The sequence below is a fragment of the Alexandromys fortis genome, unplaced genomic scaffold, assembly GCF_014885135.2.
Source record: "Alexandromys fortis isolate MF-2015 unplaced genomic scaffold, M_Fortis_MF-2015_v1.1 scaffold_231, whole genome shotgun sequence".
NCBI classification, from domain to species: Eukaryota; Metazoa; Chordata; class Mammalia; order Rodentia; family Cricetidae; genus Alexandromys; species Alexandromys fortis.
The window spans coordinates 1,695,461-1,707,241 of record NW_026068613.1 but is presented as its reverse complement, the minus strand read 5'-3'; the positions used below and the strand labels follow the sequence as shown (position 1 = coordinate 1,707,241).

The following is an 11,781-nucleotide window of genomic DNA, read 5'->3' as shown; positions in this document are numbered from 1 at the left end:
TTCCTGATACTGCATATAGTCTTATCCATGGTTTAATTTCCTAAGTAGAACAGTACATACACAGATAATATGTTATTGGTAAAACAAACAAGCATTTTAGATGGCACAAAACAATTTCCATTGTAAATCAACACACTGTAGACTAGGACTGCTTATTGGTCTCCTTATATTGGGTTAGCGTAAGTCATAGCTCACAGTGACACCAGTTTTGAGATTAATGATCTTATTATGTAGAATTCACGACCAAGTCTTAATGACAGGGAACTGCCTGGGGTTTCTCATCCTATATAACACAGTCCACCATGATCTTTGCAGTGCAACTTTGAAATCTTTCAACAGTAATCTGGATCTAAACTATAATTTATCTTTGTGTATAAAATCAAATCAAGAGCTTTTAGCGTTAGACTGTTTGCCTAGAACTCACTAAAGTACTTCATGTAGATACCAATGAAAACAATAAAAGCAAGTATTTCATGATACTTAAATTGTATCAAGACAATCCCTGATGCTTATATAGTTTTACTGTTTCAACAATCACAGGAAACTAATTAATAAACACTATTACTTTCTCAATTTTTTCAAGAATTATAAAGCTTAGAAAGGTAAATTGATCATCTCGTTTAGTAAGCAGTTTAATAAGTAAATAGCTAAGTAAGTGTGACTTACATGAATTAAATACATAGCATAGGTTCAGTGTGGGCTCTGTTCATGGAAATGTTAGGTACTGTTTTCTAAACCACTCGAAAACTATAGAAGATTTATAAATATTACCCTTTCATTCCTTGAGAACTTCAAATTTGCATATAATATATTTTGATCACTTTCACACTTCACTACCTGCTCCAATCCTCTTAGACCCTCTGCTCCAGCCATTTCCCCTACCAATTCCATGTCCTCTTTTTATAGCCCAATGAGTCTAGCCAGTACTGATCACATTTGCATGGGTGTAGGACTATCCACTACACATGGGCAACCTGCCAGTGGACACTGCCATGAAAGAAACTGGTTTCCCTACCCTAGCAATGCTCATCTGCCAAAACTTCACATACTCTGAGGAAGGATATTTTATTCTATTTTATTCTTGCTCTAGACCCACACAGGAGTTACACAGTATGCTCATGTGCATTCATTTGCCCCAGTACTTATGGTTTGGGCAGATTTCTACATGTTTTACTTCTTATAAAACATACAGAGTTGAAAAAATGTAAAATGACCCATTGATCTATTTACTGTCAGTTTTAAAAAAAATAGGCAAATTAGTCTTCTATGTAATTGATGTTATTGAAGCATTGCCTTTAGCTTTGTAAAAGAAAATAAATATTACTTAGTAAGTCTCAAATTTTTCAATCATTGTCAAAAGTATCTAGTATCAGGTAATACTTATATTTCGCTTTGCTAAAACTCAGTTTCCCCAGTAGAAATGAGACTGTCCATTTACCTGTGCCTTTTGCTGTGGAATTTAACTTCCCTGATTACATTAAAAGTTTCAACAACTTCTCCATCTGTGAAGACAAAGACCTGCACAAAACAAAAAGCAGAACACCCATCAGGTCAGCGTCAAGTTCATATTAAGATAATAGAACTTAACTCAAAACAACTTAACTAATTTACATTAAAGTTTCTGGTGCCTGTTTTATAAACAGGCAAGAGATTTCTAATCCCCAGTGTTCTCTGGTCATTTAGAACGTTTGCACAGGATCAGTGCCCCTTTCCCATACAGCAGAAGCCTGAAATACATACAGTGTTTCCATAGTCTTGCACTGACATTCCAGGACATGTATTCTTGAGAATTTTCATTCCCTCCACCCCTTCTGTTATCCTTGTTCCAATTCTTACCTGTAAGGGATGCCCTGGAATAGGTGGTTTCCTGAAAACTTTCCGGAGTGGTGTTAAAATTTCTGTCCCTCCCAGATCTGCCTGCATAAGCTTTACTTTCTCCACTGCTTTCTCCATGGTTTCCTGAGTGTACCGCACACTATTCCTGAAAGAAGCAAGCACATGTGGTCACGTGATGGCAGCATCAAGTTGGGGGTGCTGAGAAACCCCATCAAATAATAGTCCTTTCTGAACTCCCCCACACCCAGATAAACTCTTTTCACACTGCAGTTCTTCCCTTTAAAAATATTTTTATATGATTTTACAAAATTTTGTGTGTGTGTGTATGTGCACATGCTTGTGGTATGCATGTGGTAGCATACGTGTGGGAGTTCAGATGACATCTTGTGGGAACTGATTCTCTCCATCTACCACGTGAGTTCTGGGGATCAAACTTGGGTTGCCAAGCTGGGTGGCAAGTACTCCTACCTACTGAATTCATACCTATCTTGGATGAGCTCATATATCTTCTTGAACTCTCTTTCTAGAAACTTACAGAAAAAATGCCTCATGGGTGGATCCAAATCCATAGATGTTGAAATAGCAGCCCATAGGCAAACTCTTCAGTAGCAGAATCAGTGTTTCCTGAAGGTGAGAAAGTAGGGTGAGTAGAGTAACTAGGCACACACATGCACAGATGCTTGGTACAACGGTGGAGGTTGTGGGCTGTCAGGCCACTTTATTCTAACTTGTACTCTAAGGAAAGCCTGAGAACTCAGACAAGGAACATACCTCCATCTTAAATACACCCCAGAAAAAACAACAGACTCATCCTCTGTGAGCATATTGTTCATGGGAAAGACATATGCTGTTTTTACCTTGGCAGCATCTATTCTCAGCTGAGACCTGTTCTGGCCACTCATGGGGCTCTTCATACTTCCTGAACGGTCCATCAGGAACACAAATTCTCCACATTTTGTTGCAGTCTCCACTTCTGGGATATCTGGATAGAAACTCACCATTGCAGAAGGAGCACCCATCAAACTATCTATACAGAAAGGATAAGAACTTTGTAAGAAAGATAGAAACTCAAGAATCCTAAAGTCCCAAGAACACTTTGCTGATACAGGCTTGAAATCTCAGTTACTTGGGAGACTAGTACAGAAAAATTGCAAGTTCAAAGTAATCGAAGCTACAGAATGAGTCCACGACCTTTCTTAAGGAAAAAAAAAAAAGGACTAAAAAGAGTGCTGAGAATATAGCTCAGTTGCAGTGATTATCTAACACATGAAAGGCTCTGGATCCACTTCCCAGAACTCTCTCTCACACACACACATACATGCTCATACACTCATTCACTGTGAACAGAACAGTGAGCTAGGAAGACTCAAGCCCAAACCATGTTTTTTTTTTATTTTTAATTTATTTATTTATTAAAGATTTCTGCCTCCTCCCTGCCACCGCCTCCCATTCCTTCCCCCTCCCCCGATCAAGTCCCCCCTCCCTCATCAGCCCAAAGAGCAATCAGGGTTCCCTGCCCTGTGGGAAGTCCAAGGACCACCCACCTCCATCCAGGTCTAGTAAGGTGAGCATCCAAACTGCCTAGGCTCCCCCAAAGCCAGTAAGTGCAGTAGGATCAAAAACCCATTGCCATTGTTCTTGAGTTCTCAGTAGTTCTCATTGTCCACTATGTTCAGTGAGACCGGTTTTAACCCAGGCTTTTTCAGACCCAGGCCAGCTGGCCTTGGTGAGTTCCCGATAGAACATCCCCATTGTCTCAGTGTGTGGGTGCACCCCTCGCGGTCCTGAGTTCCTTGCTTGTGCTCTCTATCCTTCTTTTATTTGTCCCTGCCTCCCTCTCTCCATTCCTCAATATTTTCTTCCTTCCTTCCTTCCTTTCTTCCTTCCTTTCTTTGCATTTTTAGGGAATTTTTATTCTAAATCATTTCAATTTGGCAGTGAGTATTATTTTAATAAGTACACTTTAAGGCATGTTATTGAAGGCAGAGTAAATTTTATTCTTGTGATATTTTCTTATTTATTAATATTTTATATTATTAAAATGCTGAGGGTATCCTCTGCATATTATATGTGTTTCCTTAAGATTTCAAAAATTTGAATTTTCTAAATTATCATGAATGTTAACACATCTGATTCAAATTCTCCTGCAATGCCAAACAGTCTTGCTGCTGACTTTGAAATAAGAAAATTTCAACATATATACTTTTAGTGTTCACTAATTATTTTTATTTTTGATGACTTTATATGTGCATATAACACATCCTGGTCACACTCACCATTCCACCCTCCCTTGAATCCCCTACCTAACAACTCCTATCCCACTACAAGTTCCATCCCAGAATCATGTCTTTTGGTTTCGCTTTATGTTTGGTTTTGTGGCCCATAAATTTCATTAGGGCTGTTCTCATGGGCCTGGGTTTTTTCAACACACTTTCCGAAGCATGAGGTATTATCAGATTTGGACACGTGTGCTCTTTTGAGAAGGGAGAATGTCATATAACTATTTTGAAGTGTATATTTCTCAAGACTGCTCACAGTTCATGTTTACATCATTTGCATTTTTTTCTTTTGAGTTATTTGTTAACATTCTTTCTCCAACTATTTATTAATGGACTTAAGTTCATCTAGAAGACAAAATCACGTTATTCTTTGTTAATCTATTTTTGGTTATAGAAGTGCAAGGACTTTCAGTATTTCATACTAATAATGCTTTCCTGGTCAGGTGGCAGAAAAATCAGTGTGGAAATTTTTGAGGGTAGATTTAAGGCAGAGTGTCCTCCTTTTTAGATGGTGACTTATGAGTGAGGAAGAAAATACCTGCTTCCCTTTCAGGCATCCCCATCTCCACGGCTACACTGGGGCTGTGCACCTTCCTGTAGAAAATCATGAGTTCCACATCCCGGTCAAACTTGTGTCCTTCAGCCAAGGAAACCTGAGCAGTGGACCAGCAGAGAAGCCATGTTAGAACTGCCGCAGATGGTTTCCAGGGACTGAGATCAGATCTAGGGATATAGGCTTCCAAGAGCAGCATGGAAAGAGTTACTGGACAAAGGGTAGGTAAAAGAGGCAGTAGCCCAGAAAGTGAGGAGGATCCAGGAAGGGTGACTTAAAACCAGGTTAATAGCTAAGGCACAGAAGACTGACAACTCTGACACGATGTACCTGAGCAGAGGTCTTGTCCTCTCCAGTGTAGTCAATGGAACTCAAGGGACAGTTGGATTGGATTGTCCTGATTCCAAGCTGGGAACTAATGGTGGCAACCATGCTGAGCGTGTATGGCAGGTCCTCCAAAGGGACTATTGGGGTCTTCAGATCCAGGGAACTGTCCACAGATTGCTCTACAGAAAGAACCTTAGTTCTGTTTCTTGTCATCACTTCCAGCACTCCCAAACATTACAGTGCTTTCCGAAACATATGTTACTACGGATAGGTATTCAAAATGGAGAGGTACTCACCAGAGAGATGATACCTAGGATTCAGGATTGCTGGGAGCACATAACGCAAGGCCCCATCATCTTCCAGAGGAAGCTCTTGCACATATTTCAGGGTGAGTGCCACCTTTGACCCTGGCTGCATGTTCCCCACGTTGCAACGGAAGACATCCCTAGAGCACTTGTCTTCTTCTAAGAGGTATGCCTGATATCCCCCAGAGAGGGCCTCTTCATACCTTTTGTGAGCCTATGAGGAATTACAGGAGGGGTGGGAAAATAAGAGGAAGATGAAACCAATGAACAGACAGGATCTACATAAAGCCAATACTGTTTTTGGAGGGCTTTTTGATGGCTGCTACCAGTGGCAGAGCTACACTCTGTGTGACTCAAATTACCTGTGTCTCAAGTAATCTAGATTAGAAACAAATGAAAGAAAGAATATTTGATGCAGGAATTTTAAGTTGTTGTATTTGGTCTAAAGAGAATGTTCTGTGGAGAGAAGAGGGAGAGACAATGAAGCATCCCTCAGACCTGATACTTGTCCTGCAACTCGGCCACAATTTTCTTCCCGTCCACCAAGGCCTCAAAGCTGAAGACAGCAGAGTCTTCATCCATGGGGAACACAAAGAAGGCCTCCAAGGCGTCTTTCTCTTCATTCTCTTAATTTAAGGTTGCAGAGACACCAGCCACAAAGTCATTGATGGACAGAGTCACAGCAATGCTCTTCAGTGCAACTGGGGAAAGATGAGGGTTCAGTAGGTTCAGAAGATTTGCTAGAGTCAGACCCATAGGCTAGACCTGTCTAGATCTAAAGAATTTGGCATTAAGACTCTTAACTCTTGCTTACCTGGGTCCTTTACGCCAGTGAGTAAGCCACTTGCACGCACCATGTTGACACCGTTTCTGTGGAAAGACACATTATACACTATCTTAAATGGTTAAAGCCAACCATTCAAATACCAACACTTATGTCTCTCTGGCAGAATGCAAGCAGACATGCAGAGGAGCAGTTTTAGAGTTAGGAAGAAGCGATGTGGAGTGAAGGAGACAGAAATGTTAAATAAATTTGTAGTAAAGGGCACCCCAGATTGGAAGATCTAGAAATCCTGAGGTACCCACAAACAGGAACTCTCTGAGGCTGTTTTCAATTGCAGTTTCTCAAAAGTGTGACCAATACATATATACATACTGAACAGGCGCCAAAACTTTAGCTCTTCTGAACACCAATATGCTTTTTTTAAGATGAGAACCAAGGCACCAGCATATAAACGTGTCAATCCATATGGATGAGCTTCCTAGACTAGGATACTAGACTAGATCCTTAGAAGGCATTTGTCCATGATGACAGATGTTAGCGGTGCTCCTGCTGTTATAGTCTCTATTTTTCAATGAACACCTCAGCTTTTGATTTGGTTCACACTGTTCAGAGACCTGCATGGAATCCGAGAGATGCCTGCATTTAGACTCCTTATGAGTGAGTTGCTTTGGAGGTCAGAATTCAAACATATCACCAGTATTCTTTCCAAGATTTTTAAAAAAATATACATATAAAATATTATAATGCAACATAGCATCAATTTAAAACTAGTGTATCCTGATAGGTGTGGCGGTACATGCTTTTAATCCCAGTACTAGGGAGGCAGAGGCAGGAGGATCTCGGTGAGCTCAAGACCAGCCTGGTCTACAGAGGGAGTTCCAGGACAGTCACGGCTATTACACAGATAAACCCTGTCTCAAACACACACACACACACACACACACACACACACACACACACACGGGTATTCTAATTTTATTTCTACAATATTGTAATATTTATAAAAGATATCCTATGTTATGTTTTAAAAAGATGGACAGAGTACGTGCTTCCAGGTTATGATTTACATGATGGCTTTATCACAGTCTATAGATGTTTGTGTCTCAGAATTTGATAGCTACCCAGATTTGAACAGCCTTGAAGTCCATTAAGGATGGACCCTTCCCTCGTGGCTGATTTTGGAATGCATATTCTGGTAACATTAAAGAGGAAAGCATGATCTTGACCCTACTTTAGAATTAAAACTACATACAATATGAAAAGATGGAGGTACTAGGACTTTGTTGGGAACCATTAAAGGAAAAATGTTTTATTCCAGTCAAAAGAAAAAAATTGAGTTCTCTCTCTGGCAATGGGTATAGCTATACATTACATATGATTTTCCTTCACTTAAGCATTAATCCAGTTGGGCCTGTCAATCACCTGGCCAGGAACCTCTCCAGAAAGCTGACAGTTGAGGAGATAGGAGGAACAACTGTCTTCTTAATGAGATAATAAACTTACCACCCCCTTAGCCCTCCCACAGTCTGGAGTCCACAGAGCTCCTATCACACAGGCCCTCAGTACCTGCTGGCTTATGTGAATACTAACTCAAAACGTTTTAACTTTTCCTTCACCTTATTTTGTGTCTTTTTCCTATACCAGCGCAAGGCCTAAGCATGCTTTTATTTGCAGTGTAGCCTTTCTAGATGTTTCCCGAAAGGCCCATCTTTCCATTCTATAGCCATTTACATGCATAAATTAAAAGGCACCGATGGCCACTCTTTGTCCTCCAATTCTAATATAACTGTCCTAGAGCTTCCTTCTAAACCTGCTACCAATGTCTTTTATTAAAGAGGCTGCAAACCCATGAACGTGAACTCTGTTTTCCCAGGAACACTAACTATGGGCCTGAAATTTTCCATGAGAGAATTCTGTACATGATCACCTCCTCGCTTTCCTTCTCCAGCCCTGACAAAATGTATCCCACACTGCATGGCAGGCACCATGAAGGGTACTATTCCCTGGAGCTGCAGTGTCACTGCCTGGAGCACACTGCATGTTTAGGACAGCTGGTTCTTTGATGCTGATGCATTGGCGCCAGGGCAGTTGATTCACGTACCTTCCCCTTCCCTGAGACACACCAGCTAGGAAAATAAAGGCTGTTGAGAGGCCAGTTTTTCTTTGTGGCACAAGCCCACTTCAAGGATTCTGAAGCACTTGACAATGATTTTCCTGAGCCAACTATCATAATTAAAATTACAATTTCAAATAGATTCTGAGTTGTGATGTTTCTTACTGATACAGCATTTGCTGTGCATATGGAGTGTGTGCACATGCACACACACCCACATAGACACACACACACAGAAAGAGAGAAGAAAACATGCAATCGTCATGCTGATCACACTTCCCCTCTTCCCCCCACCCCCACACACACACTGATCAGCAGCTCTGACTCTGGCTCATCTCTTCACCTTTTTCTTCATTAACAGGGGAATAATGCCTGGCTATTAAAATGGTTCGTCACTTGATAGCAAATTGCAACAGATGAGAGCATATGAAAACACAGAGCAGCTAGGAAAACATGCTGAGAAAGGGGGCTTCCTTTAACTGAGACTAAATGAGACAGAGAAGGGCCTGAATCCAGGGAAAAGAATATCTAACAACAGCAACAGGAAGCATCGGAGTAGGAGACTCACCCAGGAGCAGCTCAGCTGAAGGATGGACTGTCTGACAGCAGAGCTCTCAGGCTGGCAGTGGCTGAGAGAGGAAACAGGCAGACCACAATCACCTAATGAAAAGCAAAATAGAACCCCTTTATTTCCTGAGGCCAACCTCAGAGTAAATTCCCCTCACCTCGGGAATTCACCCTTCCTCCCACCCGTTCTCATATAAACAGTCTGATGTGGAAGGCTTTTTTCTGTCTCTCAGGAAAAAAACGGTGGCTCTGAGTATGTGGTGGGCCCAGTATGCCCAGGAGTGATCAGGCTGGAAGTACTGACCCTGACGCTGCTGGAGGATGGAGGGCTTCTCACTGAGCCGGGATCTGCTCTGGTGTGGACCCTCGGAGCACTGCAACTGCAGTGGCAGAGGTGGGAGTGAGAAGAAACAGCTGGCCACACCCCCCCGCAGATGGCTGATGGGAAATCCAGAAGCTAGAAGCTAACCATGGAGGAAACCTGGACTAGGGAGCAGAACTTGCAAACAAAATAAGGGGGTTGGGGGCAACATTTCAACTTAAATTTGTCTGCTCTTGATTTTTAGTACCTGAAAATTTACTTTAAAAAGGTCAGTTTTCCTGAGATTTTTTTTTCCCATAAGATCTTAAGTGCTCCAAGCAGTTTGTGTGGTCAGAGGCTTAAAGCTGTGCTTCCACTCACAGCACGATTTTACAGAAAACTGGTACCTTAGCTGACTGTAAAGAAAGGAACTTCGGAAATGAAAAACGGAGTGGAAAGGGTTAAGGAAGTAGAGGGAAAAAGAGAAGGGCAGAAACAACAAATAGAAACACAGACAGACAGACAGACAGACAGACAGACAGACAGAGAGGGAGGGAGAAGGGCTTACTAGAGGCTACTAGATGATTTAATGATTCTTGCAGCCGGATAAGTTTCCCCTAAACTTCCAATGGCGCAGAAATCTCCCACAAGTACATACTCGCTGCAGTTTGAAGAAGCCCCTAAAGAGAATGGGCCTGCAGGGCCTGGGAGGAAAGGGGAAGGGAAGGCAGTCTTGAGGTGAGGGGTGGGGTGTAGTATGGGGGTGGGGCGGGGTGTTTCTAGAGAGGGGACTGGGATCTGGTCCCAGAACCTGCAGGGCTGTCACTCACCTTCCCCAGAAATCCCCGTGCTGCGAGTCAAGAAAAGTGAAAACAGCTGCAGATTAATTTTCCTGGAAGACACGCCCACTTCTCTGGCTCTGTAACATAGCAACACCATGACTAAAGCATCTGCAGGGAAGAGAATCGCTTTTGAATTTCACAGCTTGCTGCTTCCCTCTGCCTGGCTTCTGCAGCCGGCTGGCAAAGCAAGCAATTTGTTTCTCAGGTGAAAATGCTGTAAAAATCACAAAACAAAACAAAATAAAACAAACAAACAAACAAAAAAGCATGAAAATGGAGTACTTCTATGGCAGAGTTAATTATCAATGACTTTACATACATCAGTGCTTCTATTATTTGAGGCTTCCATCTCCTGTTCACCATGGGTCCGGGGCACACACTCTGCCTTAAAAGGGGAACAGCATCTGGGAAGCAATCACATCTGGTGTTGTTGCTCATTGTTGGCTGGCTGGAGTATCTAGCACTAAAAGTCAGAAGCTGGCAGAGTAAGCAGAGTTCTCCTTCCAGGCTAGTGGAATAAGAGCCTGGGACTTGAGTCTTCTGCAGAGCAGATGTGACAAAAATGTTGTAAGAAACAGAATTCGGGAACACTTGTGGCACAGTACATACAAATAAACAGAATGTTATAGTTAACCATAAATCCAAACTTGATTCTAAAAGAATGCATGATTTTATCCTTACATGTAAAATTTTTAATGAGTTTGACGATCAAGGTTTTAAATAGAAACATGTCAATTTAAATTTTAGGTATATATTTATGTATATATGGAAGGCAATGTTGTGTGAATTTGTGTTTTGTCAACAATAAAAGGTAGAAATATTGTTATCCAACTTTACTAGATAGTTTTTCTCTCTCTCTCTCCCCCTCTTTCTCTCCCTCTTGATGACTGAATAAGGTATTGTATTGGTCTCTGCATGTAGCAGAATATCTTTTAGAGTCATTTTATGAATCCTTTTTTAAAATTTTTTAGTAGACCAGTGGAGTTTGCCTTTGTCCTAGTACTTTGGGCTCTTTAGTCTCTGGCTCTTGGTCACCTAAGAAGTGTCAGGTATGGGTTTTGTCTTTGTGGATTGGTCTTTAAGACAAATCAGATGTTGGTTGGCTATTCCCACAAGTTCTGTGCCACCATTGCCCTAGCATGTCTTGAAGGCAGGGCATATTATAGCTCAAAGGTTTTGTGGTAGGGTTGGTGTTTGTTTCTCTTTTGGTAGCCTATAGAGTAACTTCCTGCACCAAAGACACTAGAATTTAGGGGTGAAGGCTTCATTTAGGCACCAGCTCAAAATCTTTATGGTCAATGGGTTGTCCTGGTGTTGTCCTTGGCGATGGAGCACTGCTGTTAGTTTGTGGAAAGCAATTCCACTGTCTTAGAAATACCCTGGCTAGTACTAGGATTTTCAAAGGTTACCTTTGGCCAACAACACAACACAATTGAATGCTACCTATTATGAATACTGAAAACCTCATTTTGTGACAAGATATGACCACTTAGAACTCTGTCCTCCCCATTATTTGGAGACCTTCTTTAGATCACTTTCATATATTTTAGGATATTTCTACTATACTAGGTTTTCATAGCATCCCTCAAATACCCCTGAATACAATCTCTCTCTCTCTCCCTATATTCATTCCAACACTATATCCCAAGCACCTCCCCATCTAACTACAAGATATATTCTATGTTCCACTCCCAGGAAGATCCACGTGTTCAGACCCCTACCTCAGCCACTTTCTCTCTGCTTAAACTCTCTGGGTCTATAGATTTGGGGTTGGTTATCATCCATTTAGTGGATAATACCCTCATATTAGTGAATACATGCCACATTTATCTTTCTGGGTCTTAATTATCCCATCCAGGATAATTGTTTTTCTA

General features: G+C 41.5%; 2 protein-coding genes across 2 annotated transcripts in view; both read right to left on the bottom strand.

Annotated features, from left to right (window-relative positions):
* The window catches only part of LOC126495958 (von Willebrand factor A domain-containing protein 5A-like), a 10,141-nt gene extending 9,250 nt beyond the window's left edge, over window positions 1-891 (bottom strand). Inside the window, exon 1 of the mRNA XM_050133557.1 lies at window positions 838-891. Coding sequence (XP_049989514.1) covers window positions 838-891 — 54 coding nt within the window. The remainder of the gene's footprint in view (window positions 1-837) is intronic.
* Window positions 892-1,434: 543 nt separating this feature from the next.
* Window positions 1,435-9,169, bottom strand: LOC126495957 (von Willebrand factor A domain-containing protein 5A-like). Its single transcript, XM_050133556.1, has 11 exons — window positions 9,069-9,169; window positions 8,766-8,857; window positions 6,115-6,170; window positions 5,799-6,001; window positions 5,292-5,514; window positions 4,999-5,174; window positions 4,654-4,768; window positions 2,694-2,863; window positions 2,372-2,460; window positions 1,837-1,981; window positions 1,435-1,518 (listed from the first exon to the last, which is right to left on the bottom strand). Exons 4-11 carry the CDS (start codon window positions 5,880-5,882, stop codon window positions 1,435-1,437), a joined length of 1,086 nt encoding a protein of 361 aa, XP_049989513.1. The 5' UTR covers window positions 5,883-6,001; window positions 6,115-6,170; window positions 8,766-8,857; window positions 9,069-9,169.
* Between the last annotated feature and the right edge of the window lie 2,612 nt (window positions 9,170-11,781).